The sequence below is a fragment of the Tachyglossus aculeatus genome, chromosome 4 (genome assembly GCF_015852505.1).
Source record: "Tachyglossus aculeatus isolate mTacAcu1 chromosome 4, mTacAcu1.pri, whole genome shotgun sequence".
NCBI classification, from domain to species: Eukaryota; Metazoa; Chordata; class Mammalia; order Monotremata; family Tachyglossidae; genus Tachyglossus; species Tachyglossus aculeatus.
In genome coordinates this window covers 125,169,719-125,193,835 of record NC_052069.1, presented here as the reverse complement: position 1 = coordinate 125,193,835, position 24,117 = coordinate 125,169,719, and the positions used below count along the sequence as shown (strand labels likewise).

The 24,117-nt window shown below is 45.3% G+C and overlaps 1 protein-coding gene across 1 annotated transcript in view; it reads left to right on the top strand.

Annotated features, from left to right (window-relative positions):
- The window catches only part of ZNF618 (zinc finger protein 618), a 172,728-nt gene that overhangs the window by 27,810 nt on the left and 120,801 nt on the right, over window positions 1–24,117 (top strand). Inside the window, exon 3 of the mRNA XM_038745692.1 lies at window positions 20,541–20,613. Within this exon, the coding sequence (XP_038601620.1) occupies window positions 20,541–20,613 (73 nt within the window). The remainder of the gene's footprint in view (window positions 1–20,540; window positions 20,614–24,117) is intronic.

The following is a 24,117-nucleotide window of genomic DNA, read 5'->3' as shown; positions in this document are numbered from 1 at the left end:
GTTTCTTTTGAAGTACGTCAGTGTTTAAAATAGTGTTGATAATATCTACGGGTATTGCAGTTCTTTACTTCGCAGGATCAGAAGAGAGGACATAGCCGAGGAAATCTGAAACATTCAGAAGAGAAGGCCGACGGCATCTTGGTGAAATGCTAAATGGCCAGTTCTCCGAGCAGAAGTGCCCTGGACAGATGAAAGCGGCTGTCAGTGCCCAGAGTGGTGGGGAGGTGTTCAATGGGTGGCAGAGAATGGACCCACAGTCACCTCAAAGCAGCCCGCCTTGTTGGGAGCTGCAATGTTTGATGAGTAGAGAGAGCTCAGGGCCTTTGGAAGCCCATTGAGGGCAGAGGTCATGTCTACTAACTCTTTTGCACTCTTCCACTTAGGGATTTACTGAGACCTTCTTCAGCTCTCAGGTCTAGGCGCGTGCTTCGTTGTTTATTTTGATAACAGTATTTGTAAAATGTCATAATGTTTGTCTCCCTTTAGACTGTAAGTTCCTTGGGGACAGAGAACATATTGACCAACTCTGTTATATTGTACTTTCCCAAGCGTTTAGTACAGTGCTCTGCACACAGTAAGCATTCAATAAATGCTGTTGATTGATCTCCCCCTTGTAGATTTGCCCATGGTAAGCACTCAATAAAACCCATTGATTGATATCCATATGGATCAGTGATTCAGTGACTTTTATTAAGTGCTTCCCATGGGCAGAGTGCTGTACTAAGTACTTGGGAGTGCACAGTAGAATTAGTAGACAGAGTCCCTGTCCTAAAGGAACTTACAGTACAATGGGGGAGACACTCATAAATTACAGAAATAGAGTGTGAACTCCTTGTGGGCAGGATACAAATCACTCAGTTATTCTGTACCTTTCAAGCGCTTAATACAGTGTACTGCACAAGTGGGTGTTTAACAAATATTTTTATCCCTACCACTCCCAAGTAATAATAATAATAATAATTGTGGTATTTGCTAAGCCCTTACTATGTGCCAGGCACCAGTACTAAGCACTGGGGTGGATACAAGCAGATTGGATTGAATACAGTCCCTGTCACACATGGGGTTCACAGTCTCAATCCCGATTTTACAGATGAGGGAACTGAGGCACAGAGAAGTGAAGTGACTTGCCCATGGTCACACATCAAACAAGTGGCAGAGTTGGGATTAGAATCCATGACCTTCTAACTCCCAGGTCTGTGCTCTATCCACTATGCAAGGATCTGCCACAGTAGCTTCTCAAAACATACAACTGATCGATTGTTGGTGTGGAAGAGAAAAATCGATGCAGGTTTTTCTGGACATGGGTATGGTGTTGGAGCCAGGAAACAGAACTCAAGTGGCAATTGGCCCTCTTGAGACCTAGGAATCTAGGCAAGGATCTAGACTGTAAGCTCGTTAAGGACAGGGGTTGTGTCTACCAATTGTATTGTACTTCACTCTCCCAAGCACTAATTTCAGTGCTCCACACCTAGTAACTGCTCAACGAATATACAGATTGATTGGTCTGCGATCCTCTCCACTTGATCTCCAGGCATGACAACCTGAAGTTCTTCAGCCTGAGACCGAGGGATTCTTCTGCAGCAGCTAACGTGCTGCCTGGGTGCTAGGAGAGGTGTAAGTGGGTCATGCCAATAATAGCATTCAGGGTCCAAATCGGAAGGCTTTTTTTGTGTTTCGATTAATTAGGTCAGCTTCTCCGAAACTAATTTCTGTCCACGGAGAGTGGGGCTGAGGTCTATATTCCTGCCTCGGGCTCTTCGAGGGCCAAAATTCCCTGTCCTTCACAGTGTGTCTCAAACTCCACCTTCTACCTGAAGAGATTTCCATTTAAAAATGTCTCCCCCTTTTATCCTGATGTTCTTTCCCCTTTCAAATCTCACATTAAACCCCTGTAGATTCTGCTTCAAACAGGCAATTAAACTAACAACGTAATTATATCCTTCAGTGCTAATTGTAACTGGTTTAGGGGAAAAACAAAGAAAAAGGAGATTTCAGATCTATGGAAACAGAGAGCCGCTGCTGTAATTTGGAGGAATGTTTGATCTTCATGTGTTAATTTGCAAGGCTCTGAACAGTAGCCGGCTGTAGTGTCAAACAAGTCTCTGGGTTTGTGGTCTTGGAAGGCAGCCTTAGCTCATTTGTTTTCTCAAAGTGCTTGCCTGCCTTTGAACAAGTGTTGGATATCCCCAGAGATGCTCGGAGTTTGACCATTTACCACTTTGCGGTGGTGGTTTAATTGCTCTGGTCCAGTTGAGGCCAGCTTTGCTTCTCTCTTTCATTCTCTCTCCATCCTTCATCCTCTATCCCTTCCTTCTTTTCTCCCCATCTCCTCTCCACTTTCTTGCTATTTCTCTCTTCCTCCTTTTCTCCCGACCTTTTCTCTTCCTTCTCTCACCACTTCAAGTACTTAGCACAGTAGCCAAGTCTTGAATTTTCAGATTGAAACTTCACTTTCCCAGAGACTCAGGAAAGAATGACAATGGTAGTTCTGAGAAACCAGCTTTTATTGAGTATCATAGGACTTCATATTGATTTGTGGGTTTAGTTCATTTCTTTGCCCAAAGAAGCACACAAAGTTAGTCTTAGTAAATGGTTAGTCAGTCAGTATTTATTGAGTACCCACAAAGGGCATAGCATGCTCTAGATTTACTAACGAATAGATATGGGCCCAGCTCTCAAAGAGCCCACGGTCTTAACAGGGGCACAAGAAAGACATAAATGTCATCACAAATTTGTAGCCTTGTATTCGAAGATGGTATTCTTGGTGGTGGGACACCATTCTATTGATGGTCTAAAAAGACCCCCTTTTAAGCGCTTACTATGTGCCAGGCACTGTACTAAGCACTGGGGTGAGTATAAATTAAATCAGTTTGGACACAGTCCCTATTCCAGATAGGACTCACAGTCTTAATCTCTACTTTACAGATGAGATAACTGAGGCACAGAGAAATGAAATGACTTGTCCAAGATCACACAGCAGACATGTGGCATAGCTGGGATTAGACCCCACATCCTTTTGACTCTCATTGCCTCAATGCCAGTGAACTGGCACCCTTTTGGGGTGACTTGTTGGAGATCCCATGTTGTCATTTAAGGTTGAGAGTAGCTTATAAACAGAAATTACAAGTATGAGTTGAAAGGGGAGAAGTGAGTTCTGCATTTTTCTGAAGGGTTAAAGAATGGATGAAATCAGTCGGGGAAGATTTCTTGGAGGAGGTAGGCCTTGGGTTGAGATTGAAAGGAGAGGAAGGGGGAAATCTGGAGGGAGCCAAGGGATAGCGAGAGCCCAGGTCAAGTTCAAGATCACAGGGCAATAGAACCTGATCTTTGTCATCTTATTCACCAATTGAAATGTCAGTCTGTTTCTAGGGATGGGCATAAGTAGTGCCATTTTAACAGGTTTTACCCCAGGCCGTTTAGTGGCAGGTAAATATGACAGCATGTATCTTCCAGTATTAGCCACTTCCTGGCCCTCCCTCTACTCCCTGACTTCTAGTAGTCGGCTTCTAGCAAGCCCATTGCATGAGCAACCGGGGGTTGGGGTTTGCAGTTTTTAACTCTCCCTATTGCAGATTGAAATGATCTTGTCCAAGTGACCCATGGTTAAAATAGCCCATCCTCATGAGGGGAGGAGTTTTTCAGGACTTCTTAGTCAAGCCAGCCCCTTCCCAATCTACCACAGGCATGACTGACCTCGTGATAAGCATATGAAAGAGGCCCAGGGGATAGTTGGTTGTTCCCTGTCCCGGTTGTCCCTCTGGATGAGTACCTGGGCCCACTTGTTCTCCTCCCGTGATCTGCTATCCAAGCCCAGGCAGTGCCCTGCTCTTGAGTCCAGCCAATCAAAAAGTGTCAGGGCAACATGGAAAAATCTAGTTTTTCTGGCTAGATTCCATCCCTACAGCTGCACCCCACTTCTGGCTCCCTGATTCAGTTTCTGTGATGTAAAAAAAATCCACTCATGCCCCTTTAGCAAGTAGGTGACCCTTGCCCCCTCGACACTGGTTCAAGAGATGGCTGGGGCCACTTTTTAGGGCCAGTTTGGTTTCCTTGGGGAGAAGTGGCTGAAGAGATTGATGGGTGACCCAGTGCATTATTTCTATTAAGTCCCAGACCATACTCCAGCCCAAGCCATCCAGCCATAAAGTCATACTCTACTTCTTTGCTTCTCTGGTTAAGGGATTGATGAAGCAGGGAGTTTTAAGTCTTTAGATCAAATTATGTTTTTCATTAGCTGAAGATTTCAGAGTAAGCACTCAAGCGTAGTAAGCATAGTAAGCACTCAATAAATATGATTAATTGATTGTTGAAAGAATGACGGAAGATCAGTACTGATTCTCTTATGTGATCTTCCAAGTAGGAGGACTGGCCTTTTATAACATAGAACCGTGCTTGACACATAGTAAGCACTTAACAAATATCATGATTATTACTGTTGATAGTATTTATTAAGCTCTTATTATGTGCAGAGTACTAAAATAATCACAGGGAGAAAATATAAAGGTGGGAATTAGACATGATCCCTGTCCCTCAGACATGGCTCAGACCCCTGGTTTCCACCCACAGTGTGGATGGAGTGTCATTCATTCACTCAATCGTATTTATTGAGTGCTTACTTTTTGAAAAGCACCGTACTAAGCACTTAGGAGAATATAAGATAGCAGTATACAGACACATTTCCTGCCCACAATGAGCTTACAGCCTAGGGGGAGAGACAGACATGTGTATAAGTGCTGTGGTGCTGGGAGAGGGGATGATAAAGGGAGCAAGTCAGCATGACTTAGAAGGGATTGAGAGAGGAGGAAAGGAGGACTTAGTCAGGGAACCCCTCTTGGAGGAGATGTGCTTTCAGTTAGTCTTTGAAAGCAGGGGGAGAGTAATTGTCTGTAAGTCACACATCTGACCTTTCAGGGATAACCATATTCACCCCATTGGAAAACAAAGCCAGATGTCTACAATCAGCAACCAAGCTTTATTCCAAGGCTGGGTAGAGTCAGCATCCAGAGGGTCAGAGCTATTTTACATGAGAGATGTTTATGCCTGGAAGATGCCTTAAACATAAAAGCTGTAGGCTTTGTGTGTTCCAACACATTTGGGAACAGTCTGCAATAGTAATTGTGGTATTTGTCAAGCACTCACTCTATGCCAAGCACTGTACTAAATTAGATACAAGATAAGCAGTTCAGATGCAGTCCTTGTCACACATGGGGCTTGACGGTAGATGAACAGTATTTAATCCCCATTTTAAAAATGAGGAAGCTGAGGCACAGAGAAGTTTGTGGCTTAGTGGACAGAGCATAGGCCTGGGAGTCAGAAGGGCCTGGGTTCTAATCCACCCTTGCTGTGTGTCTGCTGTGTGATCTTGGGCAAGTCACATAGCTTCCTTATACCTCAGTTACCTCCTCCACAAAATGAGGATTAAGAGTATGAGTCCCATGTGCAACAGGGGCTGTGTCTAATCTGATTAATTTGTATCTACCCCAGTGCTTAGAACAGTGCTTGGCACATAGTAAGGGTTTGACAAGTACCATAATAATAATAAATATTATTATTCTTATTATTGAGTACCACAAAGTCAAATAGCAGACAAGTGGCCCAGCTGGGATTAAGACCTAGGTCTCCTAATTTCCAGTCTTCTACTTTTTCCCCTTCTTGTGGAAAGCTTCATGTGCTTCTGTGAGTTTTCTACCCAATTTTTGACCTGTAATTTTTGTATTATGGTTTATGTCACGTTCACTGTCTGTCCTAGTAGTTATTTCAAACCATCAGCTCCCCATCATTTCTATTGATGTAGCATTTTTATTAAAATTTCTATTAACTTGTTTCCAACAATCATTTAGAGTCATTACCTTTTGACTACATTTGCAAAGACATCAGCAGCAGGAAATTCAGATGGTTTTATCCTATCCCCAACATTTCACAAACTGATGAGCGTGCCCCTCCGCCCTCCTCTGTCAGAGAAAGTTTGACCTAGAAAAATGCTGCCTGAAGAGTTCTGGATTAGGGAGGATATGGGGTGTTCCAGCTAATCCCAGTGCTTAGAACAGTGCTTTGCACATAGCGCTTAATAAATGCCATTATTATTATTATTATTATTATTACCATTGTCATCCCCCTTTGGCGTCATCTATCTCTCTCCTGCGTCATTTATCTCCCATCTGCATCATCTGTGAACTTGGTTCTGTGACCTTTGGGCATTTGGTAATTGCCTCCACCCTCAGTCCCACAATGCCCATGTGAATGTCTATAAATTATATATTATAAATTATTCATCTATAGTAATGTCTGTCTCTCCCTCTAGACTGCAAGCTCATTTTGGAAAGGAGTCGTGTCTATCAAGTCTGTTGTATTGTACTCTCCCAAGCACTTAGTACAGTGCTCTCTGCACAGTAAGTGCTAAATAAGTACCATTGCTTGCTTGACTGATTGTTTGATTGCTTTCCCACAGCATTTTAAATTCCTGCAATGGGGAGTGGGTGCTCACCAACTCAGCTGAGTAAGCGAACATGGAAATTGAAACCACGTTGATTTTCTTCCCCCATGCTCCCAGGCCTTCCTGAGGGCAACTGCTGTGATCCAGGGACTCGTGGAGCGTCAAGGAATGTGGGGGAAGGAGTTGGGATTCTTGGGAGCCATCTTGTGTGCTGCCACCTAATCGAGATACAGGAAGGTTTCTGATCAGGTCAGTCAGACGCCTTTATTAATATGCAGGACTTAGGTGATTGTCTACCAACTCCGTTGTACTGTACTCTCCCAAGTGCTTAGTGTACAGTGCTTAATACAGCGCTCAATAAATTCCCTTGATTGACTTTACTTCTTTTAGGGAACTTCATTCAAGTTTTCAAAGGAGGATGTTATTTGGCGGGGGGGGGGGGGGGGGGGGGGGGGGGGCGGGGAGAGAGAGAGAGAGAAAGAGAGAGAGAGAGTCTCTTCTTCATGCTTAAAGATGTGACTGGTGAAATTCCTCAGGGTATGTGTGTGACTGAAAAACCCGGAACCCCCTAATCCCAAGCACATTGTACCCACAGAGACAATCTGTTGTTGTGCTGTCATGTTTGTTGTTTGCACTTTTGACTCCTTGTCTCACAATCCTTAAAAAGCTTTACTTGATAAAAGAACCACTCCTTTCTTGATTGCAGTGTGCCAAGCTGATCTGCAGCAATTTGTTCCCAGCAGCTGGGATACAACATGGTCTTAACCTTGTTTTTTTACTGTAGCCTTAATATGTTTCCTTTGCCTTCTTGGCTTTTAGTTTTCCAACTTTAGCTCAGTTTAAAATCAAATCAGCCAATAGTATTTAGCACTTATTGTGTGCGGGGCACTGTTCTAAGTTCTTGGGAGGGTACAGTTGAATGGAATTGATGTACACTATCTAATCAATCAATCATATTGATTGAGCTCTGTGTGCAGAGCACTGTACTAAGTGCTTTGGAGAGTACAATGTAATAGTAATAGTAGAAGGGAGAGAGAGAGAGAGAGAGAGAGATTAAAATAAATTACAGATAGGGGAAATAGCAGAAGGTCAGGATATGTACCTAAGTGCTGTGGGTCTGAGGATGGGGTGAAAATCAAGTGCTTAGTGGGTATGGATACTGGTGCTGTTTCTTGTAATTTTGTGCTGCCATTTGATGTTCGGTAAAATTGTAACAGTGGTGCTTAAACCACCCAAGAGTTGAGACAGGGCATCTGTAGGTAATATAGGTCCCTTAGGCCTAGAGAAGGTGCTCAGCACTACAGGTCTGTAGGCCTGTATTTGGCCTGGACTGTAATGCCATTTGCAGTTAATATTTGGGGATTGTGCAGTAATATTTCTGAGATCAACCCACAAAATCCTTCTTGAGGAGCATAATGTTTAGCCCACTTGGTGGTTTAGAGGTCACTTTCAGATGCAGTGGCTGCATAGTCTATGTGAGCTTGGAGTAAATGATATTAATAGTAATAATGGCATTTATTAAGCGCTTACTATGTGCAAAGCACTGTTCTAAGCGCTGGGGAGGTTACAAGGTGATCAGGTTGTCCCATGGGGGGCTCACAGTCTTAATCCCCATTTGACAGATGAGGGAACTGAGGCCCAGAGAAGTGAAGTGACTTGCCCAAAGTCACCCAGCTGACAAGTGGCAGAGCCGGGATTTGAACCCTTGACCTCTGACTCCAAAGCCCGGGCTCTTTCCACTGAGCCACGCTGCTTCTCTATAAAATGATAAAATGCTTCTATAAAATGCTTCTCTATTAAATGATAATAATCATTATGGTATTTGTTAAGTTCTTACTATGTGAAAGGCACTGTACAAAGCACTGGCACTGTACTAAGTGCTGGGGTGAATACAAACAAATCGGGTTGGACACAGTCCCTGTCCCACATGGGGCTCCCAGTCGCAATCCCCATTTTACAGATGAGGGAACTGAGGCCTAGAGAAGTGAAGTGACTCACCCAAGGTCACACAGCAGACAAATGGTGGAGCCGGGATTAGAACTCATGACCTTCTGATTCCCTGTGCTCTATCCACTACACCGTGCTGTTTCTCAGATCATCTGTGGTCCATCCAACACTCTATCCTTTCATGGCTGCTGAGATATGAGCACTTTTGAGGGTCCCCTGCCCCACTGTGATACAGTCAAAGAGATGCCACTCTAGACCACAGTTGCATCCAGAGTGGTGGGTTTTTTTGGTTGTTCTTTGGCAGGGGGACAGTGATGTTGGTGATATCCAGATCATTGCTTTTGAGTTGTCCAGTCCTACATGGCCTGTTGATGTTCTCCTATTGTGATACCACTTCCAACCTTGCTCATGTTAAGATTGTCCATTATAATTTATCTAAAGATAGCCTGCCATGAATTGTCTAATTCTTGGTGAAAACATTCATTCTCCACTGCAGTTTGTCATTATAGGGGTGTTTGCGCTGCTGATGATAGCAAAGAGCCTAGGTTTTGGGGAAGTGTCATGTCATTAGATGGTCAGTTAAATGGTCACTTAGACCTCTGAGCACATCTACGATCCAATAGACTGTAAGCTTCTTATGGTCAGGGATTATATCTACCAACTCTCTTGTACTTGTCCCAGCACTTACTACAGTGCTTTGTACACAGTAATTGCTTAATAAATGCCACTAATTGACTGATCGATTGATCTGGGACATCCACTGTTAGTGACTTCCTTATGGGAAATCCATCCCCTGGAAGCCTCATTCTGGAGTGGGAATTACTCTCCTAAAGAAGGGGTACCCAGCAACCGTCATTAGTATTATTATTACATGTGTTAATTGCTTACTACGTGTTATATACTGTTCTAAGCACTAGATAGAAGTTAATCAGGTTGGACACAGCCCCTGTCTTTTATGGGGCTCATAGTCTAAATAGGAGGGAGAACAGGTATTGAATCCTCATTTTACAGTTGAGAAAACAGAGGAAAAAATAAGTTACCTACCAAAGTCACACAGCCAAAAGCTTCTTTGACTTCCAGGCCCATGCTCTTTCCTATAAATCACACTCCTTCTCATGAACGACCTCTGTGAACTTCCCTTGCAATAATAGCATAGTCTCTCCATGCCGGGGTACTGACTTTGTTAAAGCTAGTCTTCTCCTAGGCAGATGACTCTTTTCTTGTCATGTGACACCCTTTTAGTCTGTGATGTGGTGTTGGGTCTTCGCATGGTGGATCCATCCCTTGAACATCTCAGTGGGATGCATTTGGAGGAATCCATTCATACGGAATAGAGAAATGGCCATTAATGAGGCCAGTACCATTTCTCTGGCGTAGAGATTTAGTGACAAGGCTCGAAATGTAGAAGGCAAGCTGGATTGACTTTCCTCACCTGTTGAGATGAGATTGGGAAGGGATTTGGCTTTGGTAGAAATCTGGTGGGTTTTTCAGGGCTGGAACCAGAAGGATGACGTGAGGTGACGGTGATTATAATATGCTTCGTTCAGTAGGCTTTCTTGCAGTGGTAATGCATCTTGTCCTGGTCCTCTGCCTTGTCAAATTTTTATCCTGAAATCTCCTTCTGCTGGTCTACCCACCAAGTCGAGAAGACGGGTTGACCTCTTTTGGCCTTTCCCAGGCCCAAAGTAGACCCCTGCGTCTCCCTCCACACGAGTCAGTTTAACCCCGGTCCCTCAGGCTTCCTTGAAGAAAGCAGACATGGAGAAGTCCCTGCTTACCTCTCAAGGGCTCAGATTGAAATGGAAACCCAGTGAACTCTTTCCCCGCTACTTGTCCTCGCTCTCTCCCGCTGCACCCCAGTTCCTCTCAGACCTATTCACTGTGCTCTGTTCTCTTCTCTCCTTTTGCTGAACTCTTGCTCACTCCCTTCCTGCTGTCTGGAATTTCCTCCCGCTTCACATATGGGAGACCACCATTCTCTCCATCGTCAAACCTCTTCTCAAATCATGTCCCCTGATTAATCATTCATCTCCCCACCCTATATCCACCACCAACTGTCATTTCAGCACCTTAGCCTCACCCAAGGACTTGCTTACTCACCTCCTCCACCCCTTAGCACTCATGTACATATCTTTTTACTTGACTGCTTCCTCCTAGCCTTAATTTATTTTGGTGTCTATCTCCCCCTCCAGATTGTAACCTTCTTGAGGGCAAGGATCTTGTCTACTAATTCAGAGATCATCTATCGAACACTTAGTTCAAAGCTCTGCACATATCACGTGCTTAGTAAATACTGTGGATTAATTGTTTATTTTCTTAGGATGAGTTTTGTTCTGCTAGCTGTTTCGGGTCCCCCAGTGTATTGCTCTCCAGACGCTGTCCACTGGTGAGCTCAGTTGAGTTAGTGTGAGACAGACAATTTTTAAGGACCTTTTCTCGACCCCTCTCCCCCATATGTGGTGAGAAATGCTTTTCCAAATCTGGCTGTTCAGACATCCAGGATGTCTGGATTCAGTGGCCAGTGATGAGTATCCCAAACCATGTACTTATGTAGGGCATTTTTGAAAGTAAGGTATTAGGTATCACTCTGCCAGTAGGATATTGGGTTGAACTGTTTTCTGCAATAGTGCAGGCTTGTGCTGATGGGCTGCTCCTTTACAACTTGCATTGAGGTATCTGCTGCTCCCATCCCAGGAGGCCATGGTGGGATGTCACAGATGGAAATTCTGAGTCCTGGTGAGGAATGAGAAGCCCAGGGCTTCTCTGGGAGCAAATTGCCAGCTTTCTTCCCAGTGTTTTTATGATGAAGGAACAGAAAACAGCTGCAAGATTGTTTCTAAATACTCTGGTTTTCAGATTTTTCCAGGAGGCGCCAGTGGGTCTAATTGAACTTTGAATCGTTTTATTTTGTTCTCCTTTCAAGTGACATTTACTCTGCAGGAAGTGGGCAAACCCTTCCTCTGTACTCTGATAGAGGCTATTTTAAATTTTGTTCAAAATCTGGGAGGTTTGGGGTTTTTTTAAATACACTCGAGAAGTTGATCTTGGGATATTTATAGGGACTGAGGCTGGCTGACCAGAAGTTATTTTGCAATAAGAATTTCTGAGATTTCTACTTTAAGCCTTTTTTCCGGCCTCTTTTTTTTTTAAATAACTCCTTCTTACAACATCCACTTTTCCCCTCTATAATTATTTCTCCTTTTTTAAACCCAAAGAAGTTCTACCTGATTCCTGGTTTTCTCTGTTTGTTTCTCTCACCCGCTTTGGTCTTGCTTGGTGATTCTTTCCCAATCAATTTAAAACCTCACAGTTCACATTCTATGAAAAACCAACAAAATCCACCAAATGACAGAAAGAAGGAAAGATGAGCTAGCAAGCTTACTTATTTTAGGTGGGAGTAGCTACTTCTTGTATAGCATGACAGTGTGACACTTGTTACAACACTGCTCTCACTTGAAAGAAAACAGTTCTTTCTTTCTCCCCCTCTAAACTGTAAGCTCATTGTTCATTCATTCGTTGTCGTATTTATTGAGCACTTACTGTGTGCAGAGCACTGTACTAAGCTCTTGGGAAGTACAAATCTGCAACATATGGAGATGGTCCCTACCTAACAATTGGCTCACAGTCTATAAGGGGAAGACAGACAACAAAATAAGTGGAGACCGGTTAGCTCAGTTGGTTAGACGTGGTGCTAATAACGCCAAGGTCGTGGGTTCGATCCCCATACAGGCCATTGGAATTTCGATCCATTTTACAGAGAAGCAGCGTGGCTCAGTGGAAAGAGCCTGGGTTTTGGAGTCAGAGGTCATGAGTTCAAATTCCGGCTCCACCACTCGTCAGCTGTGTGACTTTGGGCAAGTCACTTAACTTCTCTGGGCCTCAGTTACCTCATCTGTAAAATAGGGATTAACACTGTGAGCCCCACGGGGGACAACCTGATAACCTTGTAAATTCACCAGCGCTTAGAACAGTGCTCTGTACATAGTAAGCCCTTAAGAAATGCAATTAAAAAAAAACCAAATCAAGTAAACAGGTGTCAATACTATTAGAATAAATAGAATTATGGCTATATACTCATCATTAATAAAATAAATAGAGTAATAAATAAGTACAAATATACACAAGAGCTGTGCGAAGGGGAAGGGGGTAGGGTGGGAGGCGATGGGGAGGGGAGGAGGAGGAGGAGAGGACAAAGGGAGTGCTCAGTCTGGGAAGGCCTCCCGGACGAGGTGAGCTCTCAGTAGGGCTTTGAAGGGAGGAAGAGAGCTAGTTTGGTGGATGTGTAGAGAGAGAGCATTCCAGGCCAGAGGTAGGATGTGGGCCAGGGGTTGACAGCGGGGCAGGCAAGAACGAAACACAGTGAGGAGGTTAGCGGCAGAGAAGCGGAGTGTGCAGGGTGAGCTGTAGAAGGAGAGAAAGGAAGTGAGATAGTAGGGGGTGAGGTGATGGAGAGCTTTGAAGCCAAGAGTGAGGAGTTTTTGCTTGATTTGAAGGTTGATAGGCAACCATGGAGATTTTTGAGGAGGGGAATGACATGCCCAGAACGTTTCTGTAGAAAGATAATCCGGGAAGCAGAGTGAAGCGTAGGCTGAAGTGGGGAGAAACAGGAGGATGGAAGATCAGAAAGGTGGCTGATGCAGTAATCCAGTCGGGATAGGATGAGATATTGAACCAGCAAGGTAGCAGTTTGGATGGAGAGGAAAAGGTGGATCTTGGTGATGTTGCGGAAGTGAGACTGGCAGGTTTTGGTGATGGATTGGATGTGTGGGGTGAATGAGAGAGTGGAGTCAAGAATGAAACCAAGGATGTGGGCTTGTGAAACGGGAAAGATGGTAGTGCCCTCTACGGTGATGGGAAAGTCCGGGAGAGGACAGGGTTTGGGAGGGAAGATAAGGAGTTCAGTCTTGGACATGCTGAGTTTCAGCTGGCGGGCAGACATCCATATGGAGATGTCCTGAAGGCAGGAGGAGATACGAGCCTGGAGGGAGGGAGAGAGAACAAGGGTGGAGATGTAAATTTGGGTGTCATCAGGGTAGAGATGATAGTTGAAGCTGTGGGAGTGAATGAGTTCACCAAGGAGACAAGCTCTGTTATATTGTACTCTCCCAGGTGCTTAGTACAGTGCCCTGCACATAGAAAGTGCTCAACAAATACCAATGATTGAGTGTTTGATTGGATTCTTGGATGCTTTCGTAACCAGCTGCTTTTACTGTGCTTTACTTGACTTACCCCTGAAATTAAGGACAGTAAACATGTCTTTCTTTTCTACCTTTTTATCGTTTTTAGATTCCTTCCCTTTTCTTCCTCTCCTTCATTGTTTCAAAATCAAAATCTCCAGTGAATTGAGATTTCACCAGCTAGATATAGAAATCAGTTTGTTTTCCTGCATTTTACCTTTATGCCTGACAGCCCAGACATTGTGCTCCATTAGTGTCTTCTCTATTTGCAGAAATATACACTTTCTTTTTGGTCATTTTTTTTCCTTTAAGTTATTTGTTGAGCACTTACTATGTGCCAGGCACTCCACCAAACAGTGGGGTTGATGCAGGATAATCAGGTTGGACACAGTCCCTGTCCCACATGGGGCTCAAATTCTTAATCCGTATTTTACAGATGTGGTACTTAAGTGACTTGTCCTAGGTCACAGAGCAGACAAGTGGTGGAGCTGGGATTAGAAGCCAGGTCCTTCTGACTCCCGGATCCATGCTCTGTCCAGTAAGCCATGCTGGTCTTTGAATTCCAGTGTGGTCTTTCTCTGTACTGTCTCTACTGGAAAGGAGTTTTTTGCAGGGTTAACTGTGGTTAATTTTCCCAGTCCAGTTTCTGCCACTGCATCAGCAGCCTTCAGTTCTGGTCCAGAATTCACTGTTGTGGAATTTTTTTTTCCTTTTTAAATCAGAGCTTTCTCTTTGCTTCCTGCTGTTTTAAACAGAATATTTATTACATATTTAATGAGTAATCTGAGTCCAGTGCTCTGAGAAAGCGTCTCTGGGAGGGAGTTTATGGTTGGTCTGTTTTAACCTGCTCCAGGCAGTTTTCCCAGGGGTTTTTTGAAAATCACAAACCTGGACCAGTGGGGTTTTTTGTGAAACCAAATCACATGGTATTGCTCTTTCCAAGTTTGGAGACTAACTCTATTTTACACCTTCTCTTTCCCTTCCCCTGCTCTCCTCTCCCCCTTCTCTCTCCCCCTGCCTTCCTTTTTCCTCCAAGAGGCCTCAACTGCTAGATTGTGGTGACTCCATTTGGATGTTTATTCTTTTTGCTTCCTTGACTTCTCAGTGTGGTTCTTTTTTTTTTTTTGACTCTGTGTGATCTTGGAAAACTCACTTTACCTTCCTGAGCAGGAATTTTTTTCTACCATCAAAGTGAGGACAAGGGAAGACATGAATGTTGTAATCAATCAGATGTTCCTCAAGACATTTTTAATATTTGGGTTAAAATAAAGTTAAAATGAACAATGAGTTATCCAGGGATGAGGGTCAGGGTTTAGATAATCATTAAACTTCATTAGAGCAGCCACCCCCTTCTCTCCAAATGTCACTCTAGTGCTCCCAGGCTAGTTACCAAACTATGTATGTTTTTCCTTCTCTCTCTTCTGGCTCTCCCTCTGGCAGAGGGACTAGAGAGAAGAGAAGTGACCAAAAAAAAAAAAAATTGAGATGGGTGAACTGCACCTACAGACTGAATTCCGTATATGGGTGTCATCAAGTGGTTTAAAGAATACATATAAATAGATAATTTTTCTCCACTTTGTTCACTGGAGGCTTATCCCATTTTAAGTTTGACAGAACATAAACTTGAGGCAGTCGGAGATAGAATATGATTTTGATTCGCTTTTCCTAGTGAGACAAACTGAAATAAAATTTATCAACCCTTAAAAAAACCTGAGTCCTAGCCGGAAGCAGCCTGGGGAGTTTGTTGAGAACATATCCCTGTAGAATAACATGATTATTTGGGGAGCCTGGGTTTAATGTTGCTAGATGAAGAAAATGTGGTAGACACAATATATATTTGGATTTTAGTAAGACAGTCGATGGACTGGTCTTGAAATGTCATTGAAATAAAGAAAAGCCCCCACAGTGATTATGGGAAGGAGATATAAAGAAGATGATATGTGGAGGCTGACTTTCAGGGTGTTCCTAACTGTTGAAGTGTTTTGAAATGTAAAATTGTCAAAAAAAATGTAGAGGTGCTATCTCTGCACTTATTATTAGGGTGTTTAAGTGCTCATAGTGTGTCAAGCACTGTTCTCAGGTCTGAGGTAAATAAAAGTTAATCACGTGAACCCAGTCCCTGTCGCACATGGGGGTTCACAGTTTAGGGACAGGCAGAGCATGGATTGAAGCCCTATTTTACAGATAAGAAAACCAAGGCACAGAGAAGTTGCAGCTTGGCTAAGGGTCACACAGCAGACAACTGACAGAACTGGGAGTAGAACACAGGTCCTCTGACTCTCAAGCCCCTGCTCTGGGCAGGGAATGTGTCTGTTTATTGTTATATTGTACTCTCCCAAGCACTTAGTACAGTGCTCTGCACACAGTAAGCGCTTAATACATATACTTGAATGAATAAATGAATTTTCCACTAGGCCAGTCTGCTCCTTCCTGAGTCCCTTGGCCAACAGACACTCTTGAAATCCAGGGCCTCAACCTGCCACCCTAAAAACCCATCAATCTGGTATTTATTGAGCACTTTGTGCAGAGCACTGTACTAACCACTAGTACAGTAATGGCCAAGGACTGTGCTGCAGTGGCAACAGCCAGGTGGAAGGGGAAAACAGGCAGCCAGGGCATCCCCCTACCCCCCCGCCGCCCTTCCCTTGCCCTTTTCCTGCTCTGGACTGGATCAGTGGCTACTGTCATCTGGGTCTCTGTGTCGATTGCCCTGCTCTCAGACTTTGAAGCCCATATGGGGCAGGGCTTGTGTCCAACCTGATTATCTTGTATCTAGCTCAGTGCTTAACACAGAATTTGGCATAATGTAAGAACTTAACAAATACCATTATTATCATCATTATTACCCACTTCCCCTGTGCTCCTCCCTGCACCAGAAACCTCTGGGGAAACTCATGTCTGGTCAGGGCTACTGTCCCCTGCCCATTCCTCCCCCTTTTCTTTCTCTGTCTCTCTCTCTGTCACTCATCCCACTTACCTGTGGCTGGTGGCTGGTTGTTTGGAAAAGAAGAGGTCTGAATCAAGGCTGTAAGAGTTGGTTGAGTTCTAGTTGCCCGTCTCTCCCCACTCACAGGCATAGGAGGTCTTGATTAGGAGTGAGGGGAGGGAGGGCCAGAGAGTATGCGTGTGTACGCATACTTGTGCAAGTGTTCGTGTATAGGAGGATGGGTGTTTGAGCCACTAGCTCTGCTCATGTGAAAGCCCCCTCCCCTTATCCCAGTCCCACTTTGAGCTGCAGAAACTATGGTTACTAGAGTTTCATGTCTTGCAGATGCTGTAGTTTGAGTCAATCTTCTGACCAAAAGTTTTTTTTTAAAAAAACAATAATAATAATGGCATTTGTTAAGTGCTTACTATGTGCAATGCACTGTTCTAAGTGCTGGGGAGGATACAAGGTGATCAGGTTGTACCACGTGAGGCTCACAGTCTTCATCCCCATTTTACAGATGAGGTAATTGAGGCACAGAGAAGTTAAATGACTTGCCCAAAGTCACACAGCTGACAAGTGGTGGAGCCAGTTGCCCAAAGTCACACAGCTGACAAATGGTGGAGCTGGGATTAGAACCCATGACCTCTGACTCCCAAGCCCATGCTTTTTCCATTGAGCCATGCTACTTCTCTAAATCTGTTGATATTCCAGTAAGTCCTTTATGTCCATGAGTGATGGGTCAGTGGTTCTCTTACTTTTCTGATGCCAAACTAGGGTGAAAAAATCAGCCATTTTTCTTTGTTCAAAAATACTATTTTTTCTAGTTGAGCATGGCTTAAAAACAAACAACCCTAAAATCTATTTAAGGTAACCGTGTTTTAAGGTCTGCACAAGTTCCCGAATGTTCTGGAAAAAGGACAAAGTTATAGATTTGGTGCCTGCCGCATCACCTAGCCTTTGAGCAGGTTATGCTGGCACACTTCCTGTTTTTTTCTCTCCTTGCCCTCCTTCCCTGGACCTGGTAAGGGCATCTCTCTCTCACTCAGCCCCTAGGCTTGGCTTGCTCCTTGCTGCTGGCCTTGCTTTTCTTTCCATCCCTCTGCGGTCCTGGGAGGGCCCACAAGGAACTCAGCCCAGGATGGTCAGCTCAGTGGGCTGTTCCAGCAGGCTCTGGAGGGCAGGGTCACCATGGTGAGGCATCCTGACTCTGCCATCTCTGGGTCACCATCTCTATGTGGTAGGGTAAAGGAGCCCACAAGACCCTAGGTAATGGTGACTAGGCACTCAGTCGTATTTGTTAAGCTCTTACCATGTACAGAGCACTGTACTAAGTCAACCAGTTAGTCAGTTATGTTTATTGAGCATTTCTGTTTGCAGAGCACTGTACTAGGCATTTGGGAGAATCCAATATAATGGTTAACAGACACATTCCCTGCCCACAACAAGCTTACAATCTAGAGGGGACCAAGATAGGGAAGGTGCTTACTAGTGGAAAGGGTCAGAGGGGACCAGAGAGAGAAGAGGGACCAAGAGGGGAAGAGGAGGGGAAGGGATAGGGGGAGGCAGGAAGAGAGGTTCATATTGCTTTTCCACTATCCTCCCAGCAACCTGCATTCTGAGCTATACCTGGCCCCAGCAGACTTGAACAGGCTCTCTACAGAGCAGTGGGGCATGGGGTGAGCTGGGCTGAGTATTTTCAGAAGAGAGGGGATGTTCAAGCCCTAAGCCTTGGCATGACAAGATCCTGTCCTGCCTTCTCATTTCCTTAGCAGGATACTCCCTAAAGGCTCCCATGGTGTGGGGTCCCCAGGGACCCAGGGGAGCAGGTTGCACACCCAATCAATCAATAGAATTTGTGAATCAGTCAATCAATCAATCAATCAATCGTATTTATTGAGTGCTTACTGTGTGCAGAGCACTGTACTAAGCGCTTGGGAATTACAAGTTGGCAATATATAGAGACAGTCCCTACCCAACAGTGGGCTCACAGTCTAGAAGGGGGAGACAGAGAACAAAACCAAACATATTAACAAAATAAAATAATTAGAATAGATATGTACAAGTAAAATAAATAGAGTAATAAATATGTACAAACACATATACATATATACAGGTGCTGTGGGAAAGGGAAGGAGGTAAGACGGGGGCTATGGATGAGGGGGAGAGGAAGGAGGGGGCTCAGTCTGGGAAGGCCTCCTGGAGGAGGTGAGCTCTCAGTAGGGCCTTGAAGGGAGGAAGAGAGCTAGCTCGGCGGATGTGCGGAGGGAGGGCATTCCAGGCCAGGGGGATGACGTGGGCCGGGGACCGACGGCGGGACAGGCGAGAAGGAGGCACGGAGAGGAGTTTAGCAGCAGAGGAGCGGAGGGTACGGGCTGGGCTGTAGAAGGAGAGAAGGGAGGTGAGGTAGAAGGGGGCAAGGTGAAGGAGAGCCTTGAAGCCGAGGGTGAGGAGTTTCTGCCTGATGCACAGATTGATTGGTAGCCACTGGAGATTTTTGAGGCGGGGAGTAACATGCCCAGAGTGTTTCTGGACAAAGACAATCCGGGCAGCAGCATGAAGTATGGATTGAAGTGGGGAGAGACACGAGTATGGGAGATCAGAGAGAAGGCTGATGCAGTAGTCCAGATGGGATAGGATGAGAGCTTGAACGAGCAGGGTAGCGGTTTGGATGGAGAGGAAAGGGCGGATCTTGGCAATGTTGCGGAGCTGAGACCGGCAGGTTTTGGTGACGGCTTGGATGTGAGGAGTGAATGAGAGAGCGGAGTCGAGGATGACACCAAGGTTGCGGGCTTGTGAGACGGGAAGAATGGTAGTGCCGTCAACAGTGATGGGAAAGTCAGGGAGAGGGCAGGGTTTGGGAGGGAAGACAAGGAGTTCAGTCTTGGACATGTTGAGTTTTAGTTGGCGGGCAGACATCCAGATGGAGATGTCCTGAAGGCAGGAGGAGATGCGAGCCTGGAGGGAGGGGGAGAGAGCAGGGGCAGAGATGTAGATTTGGGTGTCATCAGCATAGAGATGATAGCTGAAGCCGTGGGAGCGAATGAGGTTACCAAGGGAGTGAGTGTAGATCGAGAACAGAAGCGGACTAAGAACTGAACCATGGGGAACACCCCACAGTAAGGGGATGGGAGGGGGAGGAGGAGCCTGCAAGAGAGACTGAGAACGAACGACCGGAGAGATAATAGGAGAACCAGGAGAGGACGGAGTCCGTGAAGCCAAGGTTGGATAGTGTGTTGAAGAGAAGGGGGTGGTCCACAGTGTCGAAGGCAGCTGGGAGGTCGAGGAGGATTGGGATAGAGTATGAGCCGTTGGATTTGGCAAGCAGGAGGTCATTGGTGACCTTTGAGAGGGCAGTTTCTGTGGAATGTAGGGGACGGATGCTTACCATGTGCCGAGCACTGTACTACTACTTCTGCTGCTGCTGCTGCTACTACTACTACTACTACTACTACTAGTATTTGTTAAGAGCTTACTATGTGCCAAGCACTGTTCTAAGCAAGGAAAGGTTGTCCCACATGGGGCTCACAGTCTTAATCCCCGTTTTACAGATGAGGGAACTGAGGCACAGAAAAGTGAAGTGACTTGCCCAAGGTTGCACAGCAGACAAGTGGTGGAGCTGGGATTAGAACCCATGACCTCTGACTCCTAAGCCTGGGCTCTTGCCAGTAAGCCCTTGGGAGAGTGCAATAGAGTTGGTAGACATGATCCCTGGCCTCAAGGAGCTTAAAATGTAGCAGATGGGATAAGCATTAAAATAAACACCAGGTAAGGGAGGTAAATGAGTATAAAATTTGTACAAAAGTGCTGTGGGGTTGGGGGTTGGGTGAGGACCCCAGGTGCTTAGACACATGTCCTGCCCCAGCAACTTGATGGCCAGACACCCTGATGGCGATCTCAAGGGGCTGAGGGTCTCCTCCCGCCTAGAGACTTGCTGAAGTAGTGTGTTAGGCAACCTGTGGATACTGGAAATGACAAGAGAAAGTCATCTACCAAATGGGGCTCAGTGTTGGGTGCCGGAGAGCCCATTAAGGACCTCTGGGTTGCTTGGTTTCAGGTCACCAAGTTTGAATTTGTGTCTCCAGAGATGAAACTTTTTTCCCTCAGCAAGTGTGTGTTCCCAGAATGGGGTGGGTCATCATCATTATTCTTATGCTTATCAATCATTAATCCATAATTAATAATTACATTTACATTTATTAAATGCTAATTGGTGCTGAGCATTGTGCTAGGCATTGAGAGATACAAGATAATCAGATCAGACACAGACCATGTCATATGCAGGAGTCATGAGCTAAATGTTGGGGAGAGCAGGTATCTCTTCACTGTTTTACGAAAGAGGAAACTGAGACCTAGAGAGGCAAAGTGACTTAACCAAAGTCACCTAGCAAGCTATTGGCAAGGCTGGGATTCAAACTCAGGTCTCATTCATTCATTCATTCATTCATTCATTCATTCATTCATTCATTCATTCATTCATTCAATCGTATTTATTGAGTGCTTACTGTGTGCAGAGCACTGTACTAAGCGCTTGGGAAGTACAGGTTGGCAACATATAGAGACGGTACCTACCCAACAGTGGGCTCACAGTCTAGAAGGGGAAGACTGAGAACAAAACATATTAACAAAATAAAATAAATAGAATATGTACAAGTAAAATAAATAGAGTAATAAATACGTATATACATATGTACAGGTGCTGTGGGGAAGGGAAGGAGGTAAGGCGGGGGGGATGAAGAGGGGAAGGAGGGTGAGAAGAAGGAGGGTGCTCAGTGTGGGTAGGCCTCCTGGAGGAGGTGAGCTCTCAGTAGGGCCTTGAAGGGAGGAAGAGAGCTAGCTTGGCGGATGTGCGGAGGGAGGGCATTCCAGGCCAGGGGGATGATCCATCCGGGGACAGTCCCGGTGGCCCGAGGCTCCGGGGCCGGGACGGACCGGCACGGGGCCAAATCTGGCTGGGGTCGCCTGGCTCTCCGGTGAGGCCATTAAATAATAAGAATAACTGTGGTATTAGTTTAGTGCTTACTGTGAGCCAGGCACTGTGCTGAGCGCTGTATAAGCAAATCCGGTTGGACCCAATCACCGTCCCACATGGGGCTTACGGTCTTAATCCCCATTTTACAGATGAGGGAACTGAGGCTCGACGAAGCCAAGTGACCTGCCCATGGTCACACAGCAGACGAGGCGGAGCTGGGATTAGAACCCAGGTCCTTCTGATGCCCAGGCTCTAGCCACTAGCTCACGCTCCTTCTCTAATCCATGCTGATTCCGTAGCCCATGCGGCTTGCTTTCCACATGGGAAGCAACATAGTATAGTGGAGAGAGAACAACCTGGCAGTCAGAAGGTCGTGGGTTCTAATCCCAGTTTTGCCACTTGTCTGCTGGGTTACCTTGGGCAAATCACTCCACTTCTCTGGGCCTCAGTTCCCTCATCTTCTCTGGGCCTCAGTTACCTCATCTGTAAAATGGGGAGTAAGCCTGTGAGCCCCCGGGGGGGACAACCTGATCACCTTGTAACCTCCCCAGAGCTTAGAACAGTGCTTTGCACATAGTAAGCGCTTAATAAATGCCATCATCATCATCATCATCTGTAAAATGGGGACTGAGAATGTGAGCCCCACGTGGGACAGGGTCTGTCCCCAACCTGATTTGCTTGCGCCTACCCCGGCACTTAGTATGGTGCCTGGCACATAGTAAGCGCTCAACAAATACCATAAAAAAAAAAAGTGAGAGATCTCAGACTCAGCCTGGGGGGCGGCAGCTTGGTGGTCCTGCCTGGCCCTGGAGCTAGCCATCTCTCCGTTGCCTTCTGCCTAGTCCCGGACCACAGAGGGAAAGACAGAGAGAGACCACTGGGCAGGTAGTGTCTGGTCTGGTCTCCTGACTCCCAGTCCTGAATCTTTCTAGTCCTTTCTATTGGGCAGCTTTATATTATCAAAATTAATCTAAAAAAAAACCCAAGAAACTAAACTGCTGCTTTAAAATGTCACTAGAATCTCAAAATTATGAAAATGAAACCTATATCTGTCTCTGAGTTGTGAGTAATATGTATTAGGATTATGTGAATCAAAAGAATGCATTTTTTGCCAAAACAGTGATTGAATTCTGACTTCAGTGATTTGAATAGTCTTGATTTAGTCCATCCTGGAACAGATCAGTTGAGTAAAGTTCCCTTCAATGGGCAGCTCACCTCCCTCACTCACAATGCCACTATCCCCCACAATGGTCACCCCAAAGTCCCCTCCTTCCTCCAACTGCTGCCACCTCAGGCTGCCACCGAGATCCACGTGGAGGTTTGTGTCTAGTCTCGATCCAGCTAGGGTTGAGGGATTCCACCAAGTCCATTGCCTAGGTCCAGAAGAGCTGGAAATAGGCACCTGGGAGCAGCTGGCCTCAGCCCTTGATATATTGATGGGATTCTGATTGTCGAGCTGATTCTCCAGACTTTAGCTGCTGGCTGGTGGTGGGTTTCACAATTGTGGATGTTGCATGAGCCGTTTTAGGACATCATAGACTATAGGGGCCAGCACCCGGGGCTTGGAAGGCCACCCAGCTGGTAATGGTATCTTGCTTACAGCCAGGGTGAAGTTTTTGCTTAGTAGTCAGGGCGAGGGGTGGTAGCAGTAGCAGCAGCATAGCAGCAGCAGCAGTAATGAGGAGGTAGTAATTCATTCAGTCATATTTATTAAGCACTTACTGTGTGCAGAGCACTGTACTAAGCACTTGGGAAGTACAAGTTGGCAACATATAGTGACGGTCCCTACCCAGCAACGGGCTCACAGTCTAAAAGGGGGAGACAGGCAACAAAGCAAAACATGTGGACAGGTGTCAAATAATCAGAATAAATAGAAGTAAAGCTAGTTGCACATTATTAACAAAATTAATAGAATAGTAAATATGTACAAGTAAAATAGAGTAATAAATCTGTACAAACATATATACAGGTGCTGTGAGGAGGGGAAGGAGGTAGGGCGGCGGGGGGATGGGGAAGGGGAGAGGAAAAAGGGGGCTCAGTTTGGCCTAAGCCAGACTTATGCCTAAGCAACACAGAGTACAGAGACCTGACCTAAAATGTTACAGGGCATCATTTATTATTATTATTAATAGTAATTAATAATAATAATGGTCTTTGTTAGGCACTCACTGTGTGCTAGGCACCGTACTAAGTCCTACGGTGGATACAAGCAAATCAGGTTGGACCCTCCCTGGTCCTCGTGGGGCTCACAGTCCTGATCCTCATTTTACAGATGAGGTAACAGGCAGAGAGAAGTTAAGTGACTTGCCAAGGTAATAATAGTGAAGAATAAATAACCATGGTATTTCTTAAGTGCTTACTATATGCCAAGCACTGTTCTAAGTGCTGGGGTAGATACAAGGTAATCAGGTTATCCCACGTGGGGCTCACAACCTTAATCCCCATTTTACAGATGAGGTAACTGAGGCACAGAGAACTTAAGTGTCTTACCCAAGGTCACACAGCAGACAAGCGGCGGAGCTGGGATTAGAATCAATGCCCGGGCTCTTTCCATTAAGCCATGCTATTTCTCAGTATTTATTAAGCACGTATTGTGTGCAGATCATTGTTTTAAGTGCTGGAAAAGAATACACAGGTGAGCATTAGATATAGTCCCTGGCCC